We start from the raw sequence: 25,857 nt of genomic DNA, 5'->3' as shown, positions 1-25,857 counted from the left end.
CCTCCCCAAGCCCTGCAAAGACACCGTACCTCTCTCCAGCCTCACTCCTGCCTCCCAACCCACCTCTTTCCCCCCGCAACCCAAGACTGTGCGAGGTCTGTCTCCTCTCATCCTCCATTCTTGTCTCCCAGTTCAGCCAACAGCCTCCTGAATGAGCCCCTCTGTCTCACACCAGTACCTCCGACCAGCTACTGGCTCTCAGTCCCTCCCATTTCCTTCACTGGCTTCTGGGTTCAGCATCTTCTCCCCTCTGCCAGCAGCCCCCCCCCCTTCCCCTGGCCTTTACCTCGGGCTCCGAATCCCAGCTCCCTATTCCAGCTCCTCTGTTTGGCCCAGCCAGCCGTACATAGTCTCAGCGGGCACCTTGTCTTCACCTTTTTCTTTCCTTCCTCCTTCTCTGGTTTGGCTTCTTCCTCCACGCTGCCTTGGTTTCCACCTGGGGTATGTGAGAGTGCAGAAGAAAAAGGCTCTGTGCTTTCCAGCCTCAAGCCCAGCCTCAGAGTTGCTCCCAGCTCAGCCGGCTGCAGCGGTGGTAGGGATGGTCCTGGCCCATTTCTGGCACGCTGAGCAGGACCGTGGTCACCTGCGGGGCAGGGACAGCACGTATCCCCGCAGCACGGAGAGGTCCTTGTGTGCTCAGCTCAAGGGTGATCACCTCGACCTCTTCGACACTAAATGGGGCGACCTGAATGGTGATTTTTTTTTTTCCCCGTTCAGGCTTTTAAGTTGTCCAAGTGGGGCAGATGTTCACAAGAAGAGGGATCCCCATCCCTAGTAGAATGTGAAGTCCCTTTTCCAGAATGCCCAGCCTTTAGGATGGTTTCAGAAGTGCCTCCAGAAGAGCCCAAGAGGGTCAGGGTAGCATGTTTTCCCTTAGCTGAAGTGCTCAAAAAACAACAAAAAAGTGGGACCAGCTTGGTTGATAGCAAAATAAGTAGATAAAATGGAGCCCAAGGCATATACCTGGTGTGGAACATTGCAGCCCTAACAAAGTTTTGTAAAGTTAGAAGCAATTGAAAAAAATCTTATTATGGCAAGTGCTTGACAAAAAGTAATACTAAGTGGTAGTTTTGTTCCTGGCCATAATAATATTCATGAGCCTGTAGATACAAATACCCATATAAATACATGACTGTGCAAAAAAAAAAAAAAAAAGCGCATCTTTCCTTGACCTAACTAGACACAAAGCTAAGTTTTATTATGCTGGAGCTTAAGATGTCATTGGAAATGTCTCAGCAGAAGTGCTTTGTGGTCAGTTAGCCCAGAGAAAGGAGTGCAGACCAGCAGCGCTGAGATTTCATTTGGAACTGTCGCTTCCCGTTAAAGTGAAGATGAATCCATAGGTCAGACAAGCCCTGAAAAGTGTAAATCTGGGAGGCTTCACCCTGGAAAGTTGTTGTCTCAGAAGGGTCTGCAGCAGCTTTAGAAATCGGTGGTCAGAAGAGAACTTTGCCATCGATTTCTTTCAGTAACAAATACATAAACAAAGCCCTACAGTTTTATGCAATCTGTGCTATATAATTTAGCCCTGGGCACTCTGTCTTAATGACCTTGCAGGACGTTGTATTTTTTTTATTTTTCATGATGTAATTGTCGTTTGACTTTCTGACAGCTTTTTCTTTCCCACCCCAATGAGTTACAGTCAATTAAACAGAGTTTCGCTAAGGCAAAGTTGATCCAGAAGAAGGTTATTTCCACCCATTCGTTTGCTTTACCACCTCTGAAATAGTTTGTAAGTCAGACAAAAACCGGCCAAACAAAATACCTTCCACAGGCTGTTTTCTAAAGCAAGGATTCACCAACTTTTTCTCTATTTTCTGTTTTGTTGTGTACGGCTTTGTTAAATTTGGCTTGGACACTCCTGGCTTAGTGCTAGGGCTGATGCCGTGAGTTAGCATCCAGGGAAACATTGTTCTGAAAGCTCCTGCTGAAATGCATCTGAAGTACACCAAAGAGCTGAGAGCTAATTTAAACCCTCCTGTAGTCCCTGGTTTCTAGGTGCCTTCAGTCTAGCAGATCTCTAATTTTAAGGAGGCTGAAGTTAGCCACGTTGGGGCTTTCTGCCACCACCACATACGTTAATACCTCTCTTTGCTTGTAAGAGTGTTCCCGATGCGGGTTAGGGGACTTCTGTACTCGTAAACCAACGTATTTGCGAGATTGAGTTCCCGTACGATATTTTGTCCGACATTTTGTGGGTGATTAAAGGCTTGATTCATCAAACAGGGCATTCATCTGAGGTCCTTAAATCAGGGGCTAGCGTGTTGATGGCTCCTTCTCTGGTGAATGGAGAGCGTTGGGGACCTGCGAAGGCAACGCTACCCACCTCGGAGCCCCAGTGCCCTCTGGCAGTCCCCATCTCCCTCCATTGATTCCAGCAGGAACACTGGGAGACGAGGTTCCCAGTGCAGGCGCCTTGGTTAAAATGCCTTCGGTTAGGTTGGGATGAATCCGTCCCTTTGTACATTTGTGTGCTGGTGCCAATACTGTAAATCCTCGCTTAGTGAAGGACTTCACTTATGCAAGCAAATATTGCCATTGGGTTCGGCAAGTGAGGACAACTTGTACATTTAGCGTGCTTCAGAACACAAATTGCATAGAAACATTAAAAAAGTTGAATAATGCCTATTATTCATTATAGAAGTGCCACCACCTCGCCGGTGGAAACCGATAACACAGTTTCTTTGCAAAATACACAGCTGGTTGTCTAATTATTCAGGGCTTTTAATCATAAAATGCACCCCTGTTTTACTGCTAGAAAACAGCTCAAATGGCAAATTGGACCAAATAGATTGTTTGTTTACCCTTCTCTTTGAAATCTGAAATGCGTGACAAAAAAGCGCAATGCCCTGTTTATGTACTAAATTAGGTCCTGATTTAATGGGAATGCCCATAGGGACAAGTGTAGGGGTGGTGGGGTCTTTGCCTGAGATTTGGAGCCAAATTAGGCAAAAATGGCAAATAAACAAATGGCCTTTGGAAAAAAATATGCTATAAGACGAGAAAATAGCAAAACAATCTGGTTGTGCAGACACCTGGCGGAGTTTGCTATTGACACGAGCCGAGCCAGATTTTTCTCTTCGATTTTTGGCAAAGAGGTGAGTCCAGTTGCGTGTGCTCAACTTGGTGAGCACGAACCTCTCTCTGTTCTCCCGTCATTAATCTCGAGCTCTTTCCTTCCCGTTGGCCAACTTTCAATAGGAAGGAAGGACAGCGTTTCCATAAAATGCGGTGAGCTCGTGAAGTTCCTCCAATGGCAAACAGAGGGTTGTCTCTGCTTCTGGGCAAGGGCAAGTGGCTCTCCCGACTCCTGGCTCAGGGCTCGGACTGCCAGGCAGCGACGGAGAAAGAGAAGAAAGGGAGAACTGGTGTTGCTTCTGCCTGAATATTAGGGCATTGCAGCTAGACCACACCTGATCCAGACTCAGTCCTGCTCTGCAAAGACACCAAAGCATTTGCATCAAATTTGGCACGGCAGAGTGAGTTTGTACAAGATCAGCAGGGCATTTGAGGGTGTTGCTGGTCCACAGTTAATATTTGCTTAAATGACAACCCCTGGCTTGAGAAAACCTACTCACCGAAGCCCTCAGGAGAGGTACGTGAGGGAGAGAATTGCGTCTCTAAACAACAGAGTTGCTTTGGGTAAGGGGATGTTCTGTACAGCAGCTGCTTTAAACGTTTAGCTTAGATGTTGTAAGAGGACCAAAGTTAGGGCTCTGAGCGGGATTCATCCCAGCAAACTTTTAATGCTGAAGGTAGCCAACTAAGCGAGTAAACTAGTCCCTCTTAATTCCTTCTAGAATTAATGGAGAGACAAATATTCCTCCAGGGCGCGATGGTCAGAGGTGGAGCTGCCCTCCAAGTGCCTTAGGTAGTTAGTCCATGCAGTGCTTACAGGTGTGGGGCTGGCTGGGGAAGGATGTCAGATGCAGAGCACCTGGAGTACAAACATTTAGCTGGTCTGAAGTACAGAAAGGGTGAGCCTTATTGGTCTGAGATTTAAGATTTCAGTCGTGGCTGCACATTGATGAGAAAATACTTGTTGGCGTCAGTGGGATTTGTTCAAGCAATATGACTTTCATCCCTGGTCCTCTGGTCAGTGCACCCCTTTCTGTCACAACAGCAAAAAGAAAGTAAGTAACTAAGAAAGCAGATTTCCTCCAGAGACAAATTTGTGTGTGTATCTGCAATCCCACGAGTTAGTCATGGGACAAGCCTGAGAGAAGCGAGAGGTTGTTGACAGGAGATATTTTTCCAGTGGAGAGATCTAGAGGAAGGCCCATCTGGAGTGGTCAATGCCTGAGCTGAAGGATGACTTGAATTTCTGAAAGCTGCGTTTTCCCCCCCATCCCTATTGGCTTGGGTTTAATAAACAATATCCCCCCCTCTCCCAGGCCGTGCCTTGGACTTGTGATGAACCCGTTGCGTTTCCTCCCTTTCAGATCACCCAGTTAAAGATTGAGAACAACCCCTTTGCCAAAGGCTTCCGCGGCAGCGACGACATGGAGCTCCACAGGATGTCCAGGATGCAGAGGTAACCCGTGCCTCCGCCGTGGGGACCCGCTCAGGACCGCGAGGGCTGCCTGAGCTTTGCTTTGCATGTCACTGGTGGCTTGAGCTAAGCCAGGACTTAGTGGCAGTCCCTTCTCTGGCACCTGCAGGTACATTTTATGGCAAGCTGTTGAAATATCATCAGGACGTGGGGCCAAAATGCAGGCGTTCCCACTCCCAGGTGAACGCCTTAACTGCTGGGTTGCAGAGGCAGGATCTCACTTGTGGGTTGTCCTCTTGGCCGCACGGACCTTGTGTTTCTTTCTGACACGTCCCCATCCAGAACAACCTCTAGCTTTGTGCTAAACACATGTCTCTGCGGCTGCATGTGCCCTTAAAACTGTTTAAAGCAACGAGAGACTTGGACTAGCTCCGAAAATCTCTGGTCATCAGGCTACTGCAGAAGAGCTGTTGGGCGTTTTTTTTCCCCAGGTGGCAGCGCTTTAAAAACCAAGCTCCTCGCAGCCTTGTTCTGGGAGCAGGTTTGTTAAGGATGCTCCAGATGCCTCTGGAGATGTTGGTGTGGAGACCTGCGTTGTGCTGGTTTCTGGCTTTCGGAGGGTCTTTGGCAGGAGGGGAGTGTTTGCCTGGTCGGTTCTGGATGTGCAGAGCAGGAGCGTAGGCGCGGTGGTTTCAGGTTGAAGAAGGAAGGTATTAGAAAATGTTGGGATCTCCAGGGCCAGGTGGCTGAAGAGGCCTTTTTGAATCGCAGTGTTGGATGTAAGTACTTAAGCTGAAAATCAAGCCTAAACCCTGTTTAAAAATCCTGTTCAAAGTCCTTTTCTAAATGCCAGGTCCTGCCAGTAATTAGCTTCATGCCTTTCCCTTCACTTGGAACTTCGTCCACGTATCAAGTTGCTTCCTGGTGCAAATATTTTGCAGGAACAGTGCCATACCCATGATTATAACGAAGACAGATGTAGATGCTCAATATAGCATTTTCCATCCAGGAGGGCAGAAGCGACTCGGATCCCTTATTCTCCGGGACCAGCAGAGCTGGCTCTGGGTGGAGATCTGTAGGGACCTGCGTTGTGACCTTCTGCGGGGAGGACTTTCTCCATCGCCCGCCCCGGAGCTGGTTGTAGGTGGTCACTGCAGGCTGGAGTGCACGTGCAGGAGTTTCTCCTGGTTGCCATAGCTGGTGACCTGAGCGTGGCTCTCCGTAGCTGTGCAAATCGTGCCGGCGGGCAACAAATAATGCCTGTAATCCTGGAAACGCTTACGCCCGCAACCCTACTCAAATGGGCAAATGTACTCCTGTGTACAAACATTTTCAGGCTCAGACCCAGAAATGCCTATATATATATATATATATATATATTAAAAAATGTATATATAACACTTACTCTTCTCAATCTAAATCATCTCTGTGGTCTTCTGAATGTGCCCTGTGTTCCCTGCCTGCCCTTTCCAACGACAGCACAGATCCTGGCATATGTCAATATTTATTTATTTATGGGTGCACTACCACTTGAAATAGCTTTTCTCCCCCTCCCTCCTGTGCCAGCCTTCCAGCCTCTGCTGGAACTTGAGTAAGGATGTCCCCCCCACATTTTTGCTGCTAAACTACCCTTTCATTACAGTCAATGGAAAGATTTGAAGGTTTACATTCATCGTGGGGTTTTTTGGAGCGGGAGGGAGGAGGTAAAACAGTGAGGACTATTAGAAGGGCTTCATGCCATATGAAGAGCATGGCATCTAGCCATGCTGAGCTTGTGCTAAAAATTGCTTGGCATTTTTATGCAGGCCTGCGGTCATAGTGGATGATACAGTGAACAGAAACACTTGGAATATATAAATACACCCGCTCAGACCTGGCAGGGTTGAAAGGGTTAAAATCCACAGCCTTGACTTTACAGGATAATTTCTGATGCTCACTTCCTTAATAACTTATCCTCTGTACTGATAGCATAGAAATGACTGTGTACCTTTACAAAGATGTCTTTTTTTTTTTAAGGGAGAGCAGGATAAGATTATTATAGTAAAATAAAGACCCATTCAAGGTTGAATATATTAGACAAATATGCGCCCACCTTTGTGGCTTTTTATATATATCTGAATATATACAAAATTATATATAAAAATATATGAAAACATATATAAAATAAATTATATATATAAAAAATAAATTGCATATATAAGATAAAGAACCATTCAGGATTGAGTATGTTAGAGAAGTATGACCAGCCTCTGTGGGTTTATATAGGTTTAACATATAAATATATATTAAAATATAATTAAATATGTATAAAAATTATATTTTAATATATAAATGTGTGTGTGTGTGCGTGCAGATGTAGTGAAGTTGTTTCCCAGTGATGGACCCGCTCCCCAGCTGGCAGGTATAAGTAAGTGTATCTTGGCTTTAGGGAAGCGATGTCTATTTGTGCCCTTGGAGAATATGGTGGGAGGTACTTTCAGTGCTATTCCTTCATTATAGAGAAAGTAGCTGGAAAAAACACACTTTTTTAAACCAGCTCACAGCCTTTTGTACTGGAAACTGGTGACCTGACATTTGTCAGGTCACTGATCATCTCATTAAAGGGTATAGCCGTGGAGAGAATTAATTTTTTTGTGCCGAGGAAAGCCTCGGCGCTTCTATGTTTTCTTTATTTAAATCTCAAATGTTTCTGAATTCCCTGTCTAGGGCTATTGCAGAGGGGCATCTCCTAGCTGAAAGCAACCCTGGGAGAAGCAGAGCCCAGCAGGCAAGGCTGCGAGGCAGCGCTGGTCCAGCCAAGTGTCTGAGCTGGCTTGTGGCATCCCAGTTTTATCCTGATAGAAAGAATTGCCATCTGGCCAGCTGTGGTGGTCTCCTTGCACTTTTGGCTGTCAGAGGATGTGAGGGAGACCACTTTGCTGGGGCCGAAATGATTTCAGTCGCCTCAGAGCAGGTCTTGCAGTGGGGTGAAGTAGAAGTAGGTCTAGGTGCTGGTAGGGGCTTGGCCGGATGAGTCGTCCGTTGAACACCTACCCTTGGCAAATGGTATGGACTGAGAGGAAGGAAGACGAAGCCGGGAAGAAAGAAAACTTCCAGCGCCAAGAGTGAGCTCAGAGCGAGGTCTCGGGTGCCTCGTCAAAGACTCTCCCTCCATCTCCGCTCGCCTCCGGGCGCTCTGGCCAAGCAAGAGCAACGCGTTGGTCCGAGTGGCCTCTGGGGACGGGAGCTTTGCAGGGTGGATGGGGATGTCTTTGCAAGTCCATCCCTCTCTGGCTTTCTCCTTCACAAGGCCTCCGTGTTGTTTTTTCTCCTCCTATTTCCCAGAAGAAAAGTTAATAAGTCTGTCCAGGTAGAAAATTTCATTCAGTAGTGATATTAAGCCTTTCAGCAACAGATGACTTCATTCAAAAAGAATAGCCACGAGCTCCAGGGAGATCCAAATTCCAGTGAACACAGACTTCTGATACACGTTCGTTTTTCCCCCACTGCCTTTGTTTCTTTGACAGGATGAGTGTTCTGGGAGGACAGGTTTTTTAAAGTTTTCAAGTTTCTGAGCATGACATCAAGTTTGTTATTTCCTTGATTTAAAAAAAAAAATTAAAAAAAAAAAAAGAAACAGGAAAACACGCTAGAGGAAAATGTGTAGAGGGATGTGAGTTATGCTGCATTTATATCTTGTGGTCATGTTGCAATTGAAAAACACAAATCAGGTAAAAATTATGTAGTTGTGATGCTGGGAATTTTAGGCAACGTGTTCCTTTCGGATCTCTTGCCCCTCTGTATTGTAAAAATTCCTTTTGTCTCCACTTAGAACTTCTGCCTGTGCCAAGGGGAATTTGGTGTGGAGAGCAGGAGCAAAACACGCAGCAGAAATCCGGAGAGGGTGAAGCTTATGCAGAGAGATGAGATCTCTGTTGCAGATGCCAGTGTAGGACTTTGCCCTTAAAATTCGCCGTGCGTGAGAGTCAATGGAGCTGTACTAATAAACCACAGCTATTGGGTGATTTGGGGGCTTGTGTGCAAGTCATAGCTTTTGGGGTTTTTTCAATCTGTGACTGCTAAAAGACAGCAGGGGAGAAGTGTTTGTGGGTCTGGGGCTAGAGCCCTGTAAAAGAGCCATTCTGTTAAACCCTTTAACCAATTTCTGCTGATCATCTGCAACTCCCATTGTCTTCAGCAGTTATTATGGGGGCTGAAGAGCTTCTGGAAGTCTCGGGCCCTAGTTACTGTTCATTCAAATTAATGTAACTTAGTCTTTGAAGCTTCTTATTGGGAAAGATTTTGAGAGGAGGGATGATTACATGAAAGGGTGGCTCTTAGCTCCCTTGATGGGTATCCTGGGCCCTTTCAGAGTGAGACAAAAATCTAGAATGATCCACTTCACAAAGAGGAGTGGCAGTGCAGTTCGACGCTATGTATATGTTTTCTCTGTCAAAGATCACGAGCCATAGTTTGCTGCCTTTGGCATTAATCCACAGTAATCTTCCTGGCTCGAAAGGAATTATTCCAAAGGTTTTGTGGTGTAACCGAGAACAGAAACTGGGCCAGACGCAAAGGATATAAAATCAGTACCATGATTCAAAGCTGGCATAATGGAGAAGACCGTGCATTTTGGGGTGCCAGTAGAATAAATGAATGAGCCTCCAGGCTCCAAAAGGGTTGTCTACCCTGACATACCAACATCATGTCAGACTGACAGGCACCACTCTGACTAATGCAAATAGGTCTCGGTCCACTGCAAACAACCTTGTTCTTCTTGCATCTTCTTGTTGCATCTTTACATCCACTTTCATTTCCCATGTTCTGTCACTGAAATCTCCCAAGAGCCACATGCTGTCTGAAACGTTTTCAGTGTGAGACTTAGAGTTATAGCATCTGTTAGAGAGATGATGCTTTCCTCTAGCGAATGTCCCCAAGGAAATTTTCCTGGTCAAAGCCCCAGTGGAAAATGTAGGCTTGAACTGTATTCTATAGAATTTGATGGAATTTAGATGAAATCCAAATTAAGGCTCTGCAGACTTCACTGGAGGGTATCCACAGGTCTTAAAGTGAGAAAGTCAGCTCAAGAAACACAGGGTAGCTGCAGTTTCCTCCATTGCCCCTTCTTCAGGGGATCTGCCCAGCAGGACCGGATCTGCAGAAGCTCAGCCCAGCATGTAAAGGATGCTGATGCTGTCTCTGTTGGCCAACATCCATTCTCCAACTCTTCTCTTGTTCCTCTTACTCCAACGTGAACAGTGGTATTTGTCTACAGGAATCTAGCTTTTTATTTGCTTGATAATGATAGCTCTGGATTTCTAGCTGGTTCTTTCCACTGCTGGTTCTTGGGGTTGTTGCAGCGATCTCTTTGGGCTGCACTGCTCCGATGAGTGATGGAGGCACTGCTTGTTAACATACCATGCATGCACCCAAACCAGGGTTATTGGATCTCTTCGCATTCTGGCAAGAAGGTCAGGACATTTGATATGTTGGTGGAGAATGCTGCAGCGAACAGCCCCCCATAATTCTCAGTGAACTTTTTGACTTACATTACTAGACATCCAGCCTAGGGTATTATTTTCTGCCTGCAGTCCCCATGTACCGAGAGCTCACATTTGATCTCAGGGTAAGACTGAGGGAAGTACTCAGTAGCTCCTCTCCTACCAAGTCCTTTCCTGCTGTAGTTTATCCACTTCAGACTCTCCAGACAGCCTCTTGAGAGTGGTTCAATTTTAATTCAATATGCTGGAAATAAGCTGAAATGAATGCACATTGAGAATTGACAATTGTTTTCTGGTTTATTTTTTTCCTGGGAGTTGCTGTATTTATTCCAGTCTTTTTTTTTTTTTCTCTTCCTCTTTCTATATCTGTTATGGCTGACTTCCATTTCTTTCCGAGTCTCAGCAGGAAGGACAGCAATTGGTGGCCTGGGAAGTATAAACCCGAATGCCTTTGCATTAGATTTGCACATCTGGAATTGGGGTCTTATTCTGCACCACTGTGCTGGGTGGGTGGAGGGGACAGGACTGATAGGACGGCAAACGTTTATCCTTTCGTAGTGACTGACCAAGGAGGAGTTAAAATCTGGCAATTTGGAAAGAGTGGAGGGGAATCACTGTGTTTGGCCACTGATATACCTTTGGTCAGATTTTAGACTAGGAATTGTCATTGTGAATGAGATCTAGTCAGTGCCCAGCTCGGGGCTTCAAAGGATGTTGTAAGAACTTGGCAGCAGCTAACCACGGGGAAATCCTCTTCCATATCATGCGTCATCTTGACCTTGAACAGATATCAGCATGATCCTTGTGACCTGACATTTAATAAGTCTTTTGAAGTCTTGTTACCATGAGCTACAGCAGCTCTGGAAAACGTTGGTATATAATGCTTTGTTGCAGAAATATCAGAAGCATCTTCTAAAATAATTTGCCTAGGGCCAGTAGGGGTTGGATGCTTCAAGAAGCAGAAGCTTCCTGGTTATAAACCAGGGATCTTCAAAGAGTTTTTTGACAAAGTTTTTGTCTAGCAGTTGCATTTACTATGCATTGGCTGCACTTCAAAGCTGCATGTGAAAATACATTGAAAATTATTACTCTTAGTGATAAGAATATTTGCTCCTTTGAATTCTTTGCTAGAAAGGAATTTGTGGCGTAAGTGATCTTACAGAGCTCCTGAGTCTGTCATGGTGAGGGCGTCATTTGGCCAGGGGAGGAGGAAGATGTTGTGAGAGAAAATGAGACCGAGTTTGCTAATTCCGCCTGGTAGAGGTCTGATCTGGGTGGAAGTGCTCGGGAAATGCAGGAAGGATTCACTTGTGAGGCCTGATCTGTAGGGTCGGGGTTATATGATGAACTCTGGAGAGGAACGCGTGTGCTGTTAGGAAAAGATTATGCAGAGCCAGTGTCCGATCCTATGGGTCTGCGAAACATCTAGCCAGGTGGGAGTTAACAACTGAGTCCGGACTTCAGGACCGAGTGCCTTCATGATAGACTTGGACCTCATCCCTGATTTCTTCCCCCAAGCTTTAATGAAAATCAAAGTAATATTCTCGTCTGGTGGCCCTTCAGCTGGAAGTCTGGTGGTGCAGAGAGTGTACAGCACCTTGCGCAATGCGGCTCCCCCCTTCCGCCTCGTCCCCCTCTGCTATTGTAATGCACCAACTACAGTAACTGAATATTCATCATTAGCCTCCAACAGACTTTAAATAGACCAGTGACAGCTTCCTTCCTTGTAAATTCTTTCCCCAACCAACTTTTTTTTTTTTCTTCTAATTTTACAATTTTTAATGCAAAAAAAATGTAGCCCATTAACACCACCACGTAAAACTAACTCACATTCTGGCCCAGGAACAACAGTCTCTTCCTTGCTGTGGGGACAATTTCCTATATTGCCTGTGTAAGTCAAGCTTTAACGTGCTTTTTCCCTTCCTACTTTGCTACAATTTATTTTGGACAGCAAAATTTCTGGACACAACAGTCGTTTTATGCCAGCGGTGAACAAAACCTTTCATTCCATTAAACTGTGGCCCAGGATTACAACCAGCTATTTTGGGAATAGTGACTTTTAGGCACTGAAAAAAATAGGTTCTGATACATTTTTAAGGACCGAAGGACAAACTAAAATGGTAGCTGTGCACACTGCATATTGAGTGGGCTTAGGAAACAGTATAAATGTTTCAAGATGATTGTTGCTTTACAAGGTACCAAAGGTATGTCTTTATTCGAGCTCAGCTCCTATAAGGAAGAAAAAGGTAGTAATACAGAGATAACTGCCTTTGTGCATAGAAAAATGGTGAAGTAAAAGAAAGAGAATATTTTAGATATTTAGTTAGAAAATACTTTCCTTCCTCTCCCTCCTCAAATAGTTGATTTTTTGGCAAAAATAGCACCCAACATGTTTTGACTGAAATGGAAATATTTCAGTCTGGAGAGAAGTCATTGCAATACCTCCTGGGAACTGCTGTTGGGAAACTTGGTGTCTCCAACCTGTTCCCGGTTCAGTGTGACTCCCTGCTCGTGCCATGTCTCCCGCAGAACACCACGGTCCTCTCTTATGGCCACGGAGGCTGCCGTGTCCCCTGGGAAACGCATTCTGAGAGGAATTTGTTCCCCAGTGCGCGATAGGAGTGTGGGATCCTGACATCACCTATGTTGGCACTCAGGGTAAAAATATTGCTGTTTCAGGCATACAGCTCCATTATGGAAAGAAAATATTTTTTTATCAAGAAAAAACAATCAGGTGGTCAAATTTTCCTCCTCTCAGCTCTCCATTGAGAAAGAGAAACTGTTGACTTAGGTGAGAAGTATCTGGGATGGGGATGGCTTCTTAGTGTTTGTGTGGTGCTTCGCACAGCGAGGGTCTGATGTTGATGGGGTCCCTGTGAGCTACTGTGAGAATTTACTGTGAGAAACCCCCATGCAGATCTAATCCCATATCTCAGAGACATCCAATTCTTCCCTTGCTGAAGCAGGGAGAAACTGTGAAAGGAGTCATCTCTATATCCTCCAAAAAAGCCACAGAGAACATGATGTGGCATTATGCCATGGTATGTTCCTTCTTCTCCTCCATTGTAGCTCTCAGGTACACCACAAAAAAAAAAAAAAAAAAAAAAAGAGGCTCTGTCATTTCTTGGGGAATTGGGCATTGGTGGTGTTGGAGCTGAAGAAGAAGGAACCAGCCAATCCATGCAGCAGCCTCTAATTAGGGAGGAGAGCAAAGGGCAAGGTCCATGGGTCACCTCCCTGTGGATTGTCTTCTTGGAAGGGAAACATGGTGGGGATGCAGCTTTGAGGTGTCATGCTGGCGCTACCTCCGTGAGGGTTGCTGTGTGAAAGCGGAGCATGACAGGAGTAGGCAGCTTAAAACCATGACCTGGTAGGTCTGGGAGATCCCCTAGAATCTGGAAGATCTGAAGGACATCCAAAAAGTTCGAAGGCCACCCATGAGGTTTGAAGGCCATGGCTCTTGACTTTCCTGAAAAGCTGCCCTCCGGCAAGAGCTCCTGGGGTGGAAACGTTAGTGCTGGGTGTCCACAGGCAAAGAGGTCCTCTGAAGCCCACCACATACCCTGGCATCCACTGCTGTCTTCTGTAGCTGAGGGATAAGTCTCTGCTTCCTCCCAGTCCGTCTCTCTTTTGCTCCTCGTACGCAGCCTGGACTTCGGTTCTGGGAAAAAGCTGCCTGGTCAGCCAGCCCAAGTGGTTGGAAAGCCGTGCTCCTGCCAGCGCTGCTGGGAGAAGCTGCTGGGCTTCCAGGGGAAGAAACTCCACCTTTGGAATAGGCTCTCCTTGGCAAGCCACCAGTGCCCGGGGTTTGGAAAGCTTTCGTGGCACAATGAGAGACACATTTATTTGGTTTTGAGCTCCTGGGTGAGTTTCCCCTCCATTACAGCTCGGTTGCTGATGTTTCTGGCAGCCACCGCAGCAGTGGTTTGGATGAAAGCTCCCTGCTGTGAGTAGGTTTATATAATTGGTATTGTTAAATTTTGTAAATAAGTTTCGAGTTGCTACAGTGATAGGTCTTCTCTAAGGGGCATCATTGGAGATTCAGGGCTCCTCTTCCACGTGTAGGTGGCCAGGTGAGCCCGTTGATGGGGTTTAAGGATCTGCCCTTGCTCCAGCATAATAATTTTGTGCAGGTGAGTAGGGTACCTCAAAGCCAGCTTGGTCCAACGGTTATAGCCTCAAAGAAAGCTTGTGTTGGAATCTGGGCTCTAGTTTGTGGCTGCTCTGAGCCTGGTGGCACTTCGCGACGTGCTGTTGTACTACCTGATCTTTATGCATTTTAGCAAGCCCTTGGGTTCAGGGAGCACCCAGCTGTCTTGGAGACAGCCCAGGAGGAGGCTTGCACATCACCCGAAGTCTCTGAGACCCCCTACGCAGCTTTGGTTCTCCCCGCTGCTGAGCAGGAATAATCTCGTCCAGCCACGTTGCTGATGTGCTTGGAGAAATGTCTCCAAAACACACGCTGTGTGTAGGGTCTTGTAGGAGAGGGGATTTCCAGCCAGTGTTGGCAAAGCGTCCCTGCTTCAAACCAGATTTCAGAGCAAGGGAGTAAACCAGACTTTCCATGAGTGCTCACCCTCCTAGCCTGGCCCCACTGAGGTGTGGGGCACTGGTGTGCATCAGGTCTTGGTGAGTTATTTATTTCTCTTTTCTGAGTGCTCCGGAGTGGAGCTTGTTCTCTGGTCCAGGGATCTCCCATCCAGGACAACCAGGCTGGCAGACCCTGCAGAAAAGGAATTAGGACAACTACCATAAGGGGGAAAAGTGGACCTAAATATTTAATCCATTGCTAAGTCAGCTTGGCAGAAGTAAGGTTTTTATTTACACATGTGCACATCCAGATATACAATATAAATAGTATATAATTTGTAAATGCTATAATAATATGTAAATACAAATCTTGTGTATTTCGCTATAACTGTACGTATCTATTTTATGTATGGGTGTAAAATAGCAGTTGTGGTGGAAGAGGCATGAATCTGAAGGGAAAGATACTAAAAAGAAAGTGAAATAGAAGAGTGCAGCATGGATAAAGTGTGACAGGGCTGCAGTCTTCTGGGAGGGATGTCTCTCCCTGAAAGTCTAAACAAACACCATTACACTAATGTGCTGTCTTCATTTATTAATCCACCGATCTATTTATTAATTGATTGCTTTTCTGCCTTGTTTCTTTTTTTTTTCTTGTTTCTTTGCTTTTAGTAAAGAGTACCCGGTTGTTCCCAGGAGCACAGTGAGACAAAAAGTGTCCTCGAATCACAGCCCCTTCAGTGGTGAGACCAGGGTCCTTTCCGCCTCCTCCAACCTGGGCTCCCAGTACCAGTGCGAGAACGGGGTGTCGAGCACCTCCCAGGACCTGCTACCGCCTGCCAACCCCTACCCGATCTCCCAGGAACACAGCCAGATCTACCACTGCACCAAGAGAAAAGGTCAGACCTTGGCTGCTCCCCAGTCGGTGCTTTCTCCTTCCTACCGGGCTGTCAGTGGTGGTTTCTGACGTTTCCCCTTGCTGAACAGCCCCAGCCCGCTTTACGGCGACACTTGAGGATGAACAAGGGATGCAGGTTGTGTGCTGGAGGCGGGCAGCAACCCCAGGCTGGATTAGGAAACCACTCTCGCCGGCGTTAGCCTAAAACCCCATCTCTGCTGCTGGGCTGGGAGCGAGGTGTTTGGAGGGGTGGCAGTACCTTTCACCCACGTTGAATCCACATTCAGTAAGATAGCTGGTGCTGGAGATAAAGATGACTTATCTGTCTCCCTAGCCCCTCAGACAGGGTTAATCTCTGAGTGGAGATACCTTGACAGCTTGGATTTTGCACAGTTTTCAACTAAGACTATCGCAGTTGGGAGACAGTTGTCTGTCTGCAGAAAGCAATTCCACTTAAATGCTCGGTCTAATGAACGGGGCGTGGGATTGAAAATCATGATATCCATGTTCGTTCCCCTCTGGTGCGACTGACCTGCTTTGACAGAGCTTGAGGGATCAAACTGTGAGGGCTTTACACTGACTGCTCAGCTCGTCCTGGCGTGAAGAGCCCCATGATATCGATGGGATAATTGTTCTCAGGCAGGAGCGAGGGGTCTGCAATCTCTCCCTTCCTCTCCCAAAGCAATGGGAATGCTTAGATGCAGACACACTTGCAGGACTGAGATAGCAAAAGCCTCAGATCAACTCCTCCCCAGACACTCAAAAGAAAATGGGGAATTTCCAGGGCTGAATGCAACACTGTGGGGTGGGCAGGAGGTGGTTACTGCCTACCCCTGTTCCCCTTTCTCAGGATTTAGTCTACATTGCATGGGAAAAGCTAACAGGAGTCGGCACGCACCATGGCATTTGAATGCACCAAGAATTTCTTCAGGCTGGTAGCCTCTCCCCACAGCAGATCCCTTCCTGCTTCCCTGCACGGTCCTATCAGTCGGCCACATGTCATTATTTTTAGTAACGTAACCCCTGGGGCGCTAGGATGTGCCATGTAGACACACAGTCTAAGGTAGCGGATGCTGGGAAGTGCTGGCAGACGAGGCAGGAGGGGAGTGGAAATCTCTCTCACATCCTTGGTGAATCCCCTGAATGTTGCAACGTCACACTTGTTGTGTACGAGTATATATGCAAACTAAAAAAAGTTGAAAAATCTTAATATTTTCCTGAGACTGAGCTAAACAGTGGAAAACAGGCATCATTTTCTGACTCCTCCAGCTGAGCAGGTGACCTTCGTGCTCATCTAGAGTGTATCAAAGCTGTGATTGGAAATGGTGATGCTAGACTTGAGGTAGCTGTAAGGTAGGGAATAAGGAGCTGCAGTGGCCTCCCAGAGTGTCCCCTGAGGTCAAGGTGGGGTGTGTGCCCCTTGCTACCCCCGTGCTGGTGTGGGACTGTGGGTGCGAGGTGCTGGGACACAACCGGGCTGCTGCAAAGCCCTGCTGTTGGCAATGGAAAGGCAGGTCCCCTTCGCCCTTGGCATCCCTCAGCCTGCGATCCGTCCTCGGTGCTCCTTTGCCCTGGGAGCTGAGCTTTCACCGCTCCTCTTCCCCTTCTTTGCAAAAACTAACCAAAACAAGCTGGCCCAAACGGTAACAAACCCTTTGGACAATCTCTGACTGCTGCGTGTCCCCGCACGGCAGGGCAATTCATCATTCGCCTCCACATTGTAACATGATAAGGAATCAACAGAGGTTTCCTTCCAGTTTTGGGATTCCCGCTAAGTGGTGTCTCCATGGGTGGTTTCCCTCAATCCCCCAATTATCTCACTTCCTCTTATTGTCACAAAAGAGACGACTATCTGCCCTGTAATAAGCTCCCCGGCCCCTTTTGGCCTGCGTGGCCCTTGCAAAAGTGCAGGAGACTGGCAAAGCGAGTCCTCGTCTGTACGGCTGATGGCCCCTCATTATCTCTACGATGGCTTGAGTGGCACAAGCAGTTAAGGGCCTTTTATCAAAGCCGCCAAATGCTTTAATCAAAGAGAAGCAGTGTCCTGTCCGATACCACCGGCTTCTTCCGTGAAGCTGTACGTCTCAGGAGCCTGAGCCTCTGCTTCCCTCCCTGTGCCTTTTTCCCCCTCCCCATGCATCTAGTAAATCGAAAACAGCCACCAGGGCTTAAAGAAAAGAAACACAAAGTTAATGGGAAACAGAGAGCCAACATAAGCTGCCAAGCAGCTCTTTGCAAAGTGAAATTAATTAAAAAGAAAAAAAGTCACTAGAGATGAGTAATTCTGTTCAGATAAATCAGAACGTGATCCAAGGTTTCATCTCAAACCCAGGCTGAGCGCGGCACTTTCTTCTAGCACTGAGCAAGGATCTTCACTGAATTTGGGAAAATAACCTTACCTATAATATTCCCCTTTTTCTTCCTTTTCCAGCCTCTCCTTTCCAAGTGTAATATTAGGCTTTCCCTCACAGCTCTCCTGCTTTCCTACTTTCCTGCATGACTTTTAACAAGCCTGACCATCTAAGAAAACATGAAAGGAAGAGTGTGTTCACTCCTGATGCATCTTTGTCCATTTTCTGGACTGGAAGTTTTATTGGTTTCATTGGATCATCAGCTCCCCAAACATTGACTCCTCTTCAGTCCGTTTAGGATTTATCTCAAACAGATTATTTCCTTTTCGCAAGGCTGGGGTTACAGATAAGTGCTCGCGGGGGCAGAGGGCAATTCAACTGGGTTTGAGACCAGCTGGTGTCTGTATCTTCTGTAGCAAATGCCACCACTGTTTTCCAAGATAGTCTCTCAGATATAGCTCCTTCCAGCTTTGACATCTCATGATGTTTCTCTGTATCCTTTTTAATCAGGAGGTCAGGCCTTGGTTTAGGCTTAGTTAAGAACAGGTCTGTATTTGAGCAACTCAAAGGCACCCTATTCAACTTCTACTTCCTTGGTGACCTAAGACAAAGATTTAGCTCTGTGGTTGACAGTGTTGTTCTTAGCTGTCAAGTCAAGATGGATTCACTCTGGAGATCTGATATGGAGTTACATTAGGGGAGAGCAGGAGGGCTGCGAAGGGATGTTATCTCTGAAGGCTCCTCTGTTTCAGGGAGGTGATGCTCTCCTGGGTGAGGAAGGAAGGAAGGACACATCCCAGAGCCCCAAATCTGGCAATTCCTGGTGCACAGGTGGGAGCGTGGGGTCGCCGCGTTGGGAATGACCCCGGTGTGGTGCAACGGGATCGCTGCTCCAGGCACCTTCTGAACATGCTGAATGCTGGGGAATGGCAGTCTTCAAGGCGAGAATCATCCTGTGTTGTATCCCAGCTCCACACTGAGATTGCTTATGGCATTTCACAAAGTCACTGGTCTTGAGAGGGTGGATTAACTCCAATTCTGTATCCTACGAAGGAGCGGCCTCAGTTCTTGTTGTGGATTTTAAAGCTGTGATAAGGACGAGTTAGAGCTTTGCCTTTTTTTCTAGTTGTTCTCCATCTCTCCCTCTCTCATTGTTGTGCTTGGAGAAGCCCAAAAGGGCTTACCAGCAGGCAGCTTGCTTTGTCTTTCGTTTCAGCCTTACGTCCCAATTAGGGCACTGGGGCTTGTTTTCCCTTGTGTTATCCTCTCCCTCAGACTTCCTGTGAACTAAAAAGCCATCCCTCTAAACCTCTGGTCCCTCCCAGCCTTACACAATCTCAACCACTTGGCAGATTTCTGGGATGCTTGTGATGCTGAACAGGAGGCGACTGGAACAGCCTCTCCCTGGGGAGGTTATAAAAGTTGTCATGTTGGCACTCCGAGGGAGAAGAGGGACGTGGCAGAATCCACTGGCTCCAACCAGCGAGGACCGTGTCCTTCAGCCACCTAGCTTGGACATGACCCTGACCGTGGGGAAGAATATATCTTTCATCTCCTTCCTGCTCTGATGAGGTCGATGGAGTTGAAGCAATGCCTTTTCCCCCTTCTCCTCAAGAACAGGCACTGCTAGGGTAGATAGACTTCTTTGTTAACTGAACTCATTTCTCCCTCATCCCACCCAGCTTTTCTTTCACTCAGAGAATCTGTAGGACAGAAGTCAGGTTTGGGATGTCTCCTTGGAGAACATGCTGCTCGTCCTGCTGATGTTAGGAGATGCAATGAGCTGGCCAAGGCTTGAGCCATGCCGCAGCCGGTGGTGTTTGCAGCTTGGGTAGATGCAGTGGAGCCCAGAGCAAGGTGACTGCTGGGCCACCAAGGCTGAAGAAGAGCCTGCCTGCATGGTGGGGAGATATTCAGGGGGCTGGTGTGCCCCCAGCTTTTGCTGTGCAGCCACGTTGCTTGTGGCACTGTAGTTCCAGCGGCTTAATGTAAGCATCCCGCTCTCCCATCAGGAGGTGTCTCCTGTGCCTCTGCAGGCAGTGCTGGCAACTCGCTGCCTCGGGAAGGGGTTCCAGCTTTTGGTGTTGGATTGTCTCTGCCCCCCAATCTTTTCTGTCGTGTTCCCCTGCAATGCAACACAGCCGTAATGCAAACCTTGCAACTGCTGAAACAACTAGCGTGTCTTAGCTTTTCACGTCCTAGGATGTATGTCTTATTTGCCCTTAGAGATGTTCATTTTGACTGAATCTGCCTTTTTCTTTTCTTCTTTGACAACCCTTGTCAGTCTTGCATACTGGTATCGGTTATTCAGGCTCATGCTAGATTCACACTAGAAACCAGACTGGATAAAACAACAGTGTTAGTGATAATCACCCATTGTGTCTCCCTCACGAAGTCGGGGCGAACCTACTGTAATGCCCTGGAAGGGTGATTGAGCTTTGAAAACTAAAACAGTTGGGTCCCATTCTTCATTGTCTTCTGTCCTGGGGAGCTGATTGTCAAGAATTGGAAAGGAGCTCTCCTGATTTACACCAGGGGAAGAGGTGGGCCCAGTGCACCCTGAAGTCCAGAGATTTTACATGTTTGCATTTCATTCTGGACGGCCCTGATCTTGGAATTGGGAAAATTCCATTTAAAAAGCCATTTGTGTGGTATTTACAACCCAGCTGGAAGTAGTAAATACCGGAAATCTTGGAACTGCTTATGCTCTCGCTCAAGCTCCTTCATTAGATAGATCATCAAATTCCTTGTGAGGAAGCCAGTTTCCACCCCATTCTGCAGGCTCAGTTTTCCTTGGATCCACTTCGGAGAAGCTTCTCCCAAGCGCTGGCAGCTTCCCCTGCTTGGCAGAACCTTTTGCTTTTTGAGGTTTGCGCAGTATCGAGGGGCTGGTCACAAGAGCTAATCGCCACCCTTGGCTTCCAAGAATAGCAACAAAATTGGAGGACGGTCAGCATCTCCCAGGACGGTCAGCACCTCCCAGAGGTGTCTTCTAGGGCTCGGTGGTAATGGCAAAAGGACAATGAAGTGCTATCAGGGAACCAACATCAAGAATCAAACCCACAGCAGACCAGACAGTTATCTCCTATGTCCTGCTTATGCTGATGCTGAGTTGGTGAGAGGACCTTTAGGGAGAGGATTATGGCCTTGAAACCAACTGTCCAGGCTCCAGAGCAGGTGGGGATGAGTTTAAACTGCAGCCTTCAGCATTGCGTGGGAGCTCTGTTTGACTTCTCCTTTTGCCATTCTCTTCCTTGAAGATGTCCCCTTTCCGCCCCCAGATCTGTTCCACACGCCATGGGGATACACTTCACCTGCTTTGTGGTGGCTCTGGTGGGACAATGCCAGATCCGACTAGGGAGCCTGGACCAGTGTAAATTCATCAGCTGGCACCAGCTGAGGATCTCTGGTGGGCATCATCCCACCTGATGATGGTGGTGGACTGTTCTCTTCCCTCTCCAGCACTTTGAGGTTACATGGATGGGAAAATAATCAGAAGAGGGGCCAGAGGGCAGGCAGGAGCTCTTAGGGTAGGCTGTAATCCTTCATTAGTGACTACGTCCTCTTTGGAGATGGGTACGGTGTCCTTACGCATCTTAAAATCTGGAGTGATGGTGCCCTTTCCACACACGGCGCTGGTGAGCCTGGCTCTAGAGAGGCCAGTAGAGCGATGGCATGAGCTTAGAGAAGAAGAGAAGGCACCTACAGGGTTTCCACTGAAATCCTGGTTGTTTTTGTTTTTCTCTCTTCACCTGCAATGAATTCTGGAAGCAGATCCATAACGCTGCAGCTCTGCCTGGCTAGGCTGTGGCAGGCAGCGAAATGTCTGGGCTAAATGGAAAAATCAGCAACTTCAGGTTGTAAGTCAGGCACATTTTACACAACGGAAAAACAGAGTTTGACTGGTTTGTGTTGTATATTTAAAAAAATAAAAATAAAATAAACAGTCAAACCCCAAGCCAATGATTTCTAATGCCAGCAGAGTAATGCGGTTTAATGCTGAGAACTTTATTAGCAGAACAATGCTTCATTTTACAAGACTTTTTTCTTCTGCCTTAGTGTTCTTATTACTCAGTGGTGCATTAGGGATCCAAAACTTTTAGGCTGTCTGTAAAAACTAGAGCTCGGGCAGTTCTTCCAGACGTACCTCCTGTGACAGACCCATGCTCAGGAGGGAGCTTAGACCTGCTTTTGTCTTTCAGGGGACTACGTCCTCTCCGCTGCTCCTATATAAAATGAACCTGGTCAGGATTAAGGGAAGTGACGTGCTTTTGCATCTCTCTGCTTACTGTTTCAGCTGTTTTAAAGATGTGATTGCATTGCTCGCTTATCCCATCCTACTTTCTGACCCGATTTAAGAGCAGGCAGAGGAGGAAGCTAACTTGATTATCAGGGCTCTGCACTGCTGGGACTAAGGAGCCAGGTTTTGCTGTTGTCAGGAAGAAAGCATGAAATGGGACTGCGGCTTTCCAGCGGAATTTACAGGCAGCTGCTCTTACAAAGTCAAAGGAGACCAAGGGGAAAGTCCCCATGGTGTGTACCTCGGTACCTGGTGTTTTCTGGGGTTTGTTGGGCCAAGAAGATTAACAGCAGCAGTTGTTCCAGCTAGATTTGGTAGACACCTGAGTGGGAGTAATGGGTTATTTTATAAGCAGAGGGGGGGCAGCTTCCAGGAGAAAGCACGCGGCTGTTTATAACAATAAGGGTATGCGCATGTGCGTGTTTATAGGAAACAAAAGGTGCCTGCACTGTCCATCTGCACCTCCTGAAGCTGAGACATGGGCACTCTTGCTGGAGCAGCCCAGCAGCAACACCTGTGTTTTTGCAAGTGCTTCTTGGGGGGGCAGATGCTTTTAGTCCTCTTTTTTGTGGAACTATTTTTTTTTTTTTCCCTTTTCTAATTTGGGGGTGAAAAACTTTGCAGCTCAAAACAAGTTGGCTGAGAAAATTTGAGAAGGGCCATTTCTTGCAGTATCCTTCCAAATTTTACCCTTGTTGAAAGGGTGCAGCCAAGAGGGCTTTAAGCAAAGTGGGATGTTTTTCTGCCTGCACCAGAAATCTTGTTCTTGAAGCAGCAGCAAAGTTAATCTGGGTCAGAACAAGCTCCCCTTCCCTTGCCTCGCTGTCCTTAAAATCTCTTGGTGAAGTGCTCGTCCCTGGGAACTTTGCCATCCATTCCAGTGGAGCTGGATTTCATTTGATGACCCTGCGAATGAATAAATAAGTGCATATTCATTTATTCATTTTGCTTCTCCCTAGAGATTTCACCTAAATTGTTTATCTCCTTCTCTCTGTTGGTCCGGGATGCTGCAGAAAACAAAGGGCTTTGCAAGCTGCGCCTTGTTGTTTCTAGCTGTGAAATTTACTTTTCTTTTTTTGTTACACTTGGCTCCAGCACACAGCCCTGCGTGGATTTATGTGCCCAGCTCCCTTGGCACGGCTAAAGACCGGGGCTGTAAAACTCCAAATCTGATTGTCTCAACTGTGCCATTGCTGATGCTCTCCTGGGGGGATTTTTATTGTGATCTCCATTTCTGTCTCATTTATCGCGAAAATATATCATTGTAAAGGCTTTTGGTTAACAGCATCAGCTCTGAGCCTCTCAGCTGGGGGTGGGGACGCTGTTAGGTGCACTGTATCTGCAGGCAGATGTTACTCCTCCGGTCAAAGTGCTGGCAGCAGAAAGGAGATGAGGATCTTCGTGGTGCGGGGATGTGCATGGGGTATTACCAAGCAAGCTAAGCTTCGGGGTCCCTCCAGCATCTTATAGCCTTGATTTTCCTCCCAGAGCTCCTAGCTAATCCCTTCCCCAGTCCCGCAGACAGGGCCAGGTACAAGACTTGGTTTCAGCAAGATTGATTCCAAGGAAGGGATCTGGATTTGCCCTGACAGAACTGAGAGCAGTGTCTGGATCAGCTCTGTGCAGGCAGAGTCTGCAGTCCTTGGTAAAATGAGGATTATGAAGAGGGAGGTTCAGCTGAGGGCACAGTATTGTTGTTTGCTACCAGGAGTTTTCTCTCCCAACAGATGAGGAATGTTCCACCACCGAGCATCCCTACAAGAAGCCCTACATGGAAACTTCTCCGGCAGAAGAGGATCCTTTCTACAGGTCCAGTTACCCCCAGCAGCAGGGACTGAACACTTCATACAGGACTGAATCAGCCCAGCGCCAAGCATGTATGTATGCCAGCTCCGCTCCCCCCACGGACCCCGTGCCCAGCCTAGAAGACATCAGCTGTAACACGTGGCCGAGCGTGCCATCCTACAGCAGTTGCACAGTGTCTGCCATGCAGCCGATGGACAGGTTACCCTACCAGCATTTCTCTGCCCACTTCACCTCGGGGCCGCTGATGCCCCGGCTCAGCAGCGTGGCCAACCATACCTCCCCCCAAATAGGAGATACCCATAGCATGTTTCAGCACCAAACCTCCGTTTCTCACCAACCCATTGTCCGGCAGTGTGGACCTCAAACCAGCATCCAGTCCCCCCCCAGCAGCTTACAGCCCGCAGAGTTCCTGTATTCCCACGGCGTGCCTCGAACCCTTTCGCCCCACCAGTACCACTCGGTCCACGGCGTGGGCATGGTGCCAGAGTGGAGCGAGAACAGCTAACGAGGCGGTCAGGAAAGTGCAAGAGCATTAGCCATGGGGAAAAAAAAAAAAAAATGGGAAAAGGAAAAAAATACCCTGTCGATAACAAAAGCGAGAGTATTTTGCAAGACTCCTTTAACTGAATGTTCACCGATAGCACTCGAGAGGGACGGACACTGATTGAAACCACAGATGAAATAGTCATCGGCCTCGGTGTGACTTGCTCCCCGCCCCGTCCCCCTTTTTCTTTTGTTTCAAAAGAAAAATCAACAGATCGGCACACTTGTCCCCTGCCACCGTCCCCGCCCAGTTTGTGTTGTTGCCACCGCCAGCCCTGTGCCCTCATCCCCCCCTGCCCTCCTGCTCTTTTTGTTCTCCAAGGGACACCAAACTCCTGCTGCCTTTCTCAACACAGTCAGAGTGCTTGAACGAAAACAACTAGGATGTTACTTTTTTTTTTTTTTGTGGTGTTGATGTTGACGATGTTATATAATAAATAATAATATATATATTTTTTCTTTCAATTTTCTCAAAAAAAAGACACCGGCCCTTTTTACCAAGGGTGGATTTTGGAGTGGTGTTTCTTTTTTTTTTTTTTTTTTTTCCCATTAGTATTATCATTGTTACTTTTCAACACAACGAGGTTTTACAAACCCACAAATAAGAAAAGCAGGTACCTACCTCGCCCAGGCGTAGTAACACGAGTGAAATCACTCCCTGCAGGCTGCCGTGTTTCCTTACAAACGCCCCAAAACACGTCTCTGCAAGAACAAGCCCTGTAAACTCATCTCCTTTCCCACTTGCGTGTAATTCTCTCGCTCTTCTTTCCTTCCCATCTCCTGATCTTTCCCGGTCCATCAGCTGTCTCTGATGGAAGCGCGGGGTATCTTTCAAACTTGAAAACATCCACAGCTTGTCTCCTGCCGAATTTTTACCGGCATGCGGAAAGCGAGGCTCTGAGCCAGCTGCGAGGGGGGGAAAAGCGGGGGGAGAGGATGCAGACAGCGAAAGGAAAAAGTTTGCTCATAAAAATGCTGATGATGATGCTTGTTTGCAATCCTGGACTTTCATTTTATCGTGCGTTCTTTTTCTTCCTCTCAAAAAAAAAAAAAAAGGAAAAAGGGATACTGGTCTGGGTGCATTAAGTGAGATACTAAGTAAATGTGTTTAAAAGGAGCAGAAAATGATCATGAGAGGCTAGGAGTGGGGGAGGCAAGAAGAGAAGAAAAAGCAAATGTGTAAGTAAAAATGTCTACTGCAGAATTTTTCAGGTGTAAAATTTCCTGGTACTATTTATTTATACATGGGAGTTCAAATAACTCATAGGATGTCACACTAAGCCAGCAAAGCAGCTGATTCAAAGGGGTTAAAACTTTTATTGAAACAGAAGTTTGCTTTCTTTTCTTCTTTTTTTTTTTCTTTCCAAGCTGTGCACACTCTATATAATTTACATATATTTTTAATTAAAAGTAATTCTAATTAACAAAAGAGGTATAGCTCTGTGTCAGCAACTGAGAAT

The 25,857-nt window shown here is 47.0% G+C and overlaps 1 protein-coding gene across 7 annotated transcripts in view; it reads left to right on the top strand.

The window, feature by feature from the left end:
- Window positions 1–24,359, top strand: part of TBX5 (T-box transcription factor 5) — a 68,358-nt gene extending 43,999 nt beyond the window's left edge. For all 7 annotated transcript variants that reach the window (XM_075041832.1, XM_075041834.1, XM_075041830.1 and 4 more), the window contains exons 7-9: window positions 4,443–4,534; window positions 15,172–15,398; window positions 23,776–24,359. In XM_075041832.1, coding sequence (XP_074897933.1) covers window positions 4,443–4,534; window positions 15,172–15,398; window positions 23,776–24,359 — 903 coding nt within the window. The remainder of the gene's footprint in view (window positions 1–4,442; window positions 4,535–15,171; window positions 15,399–23,775) is intronic.
- Window positions 24,360–25,857: the final 1,498 nt, after the last annotated feature.

Source organism: Buteo buteo, chromosome 11, assembly GCF_964188355.1.
Source record: "Buteo buteo chromosome 11, bButBut1.hap1.1, whole genome shotgun sequence".
Taxonomy (NCBI): domain Eukaryota; kingdom Metazoa; phylum Chordata; class Aves; order Accipitriformes; family Accipitridae; genus Buteo; species Buteo buteo.
Note: the sequence above shows the minus strand (reverse complement) of the source record. Positions and strands in the feature narration are given on the sequence as shown.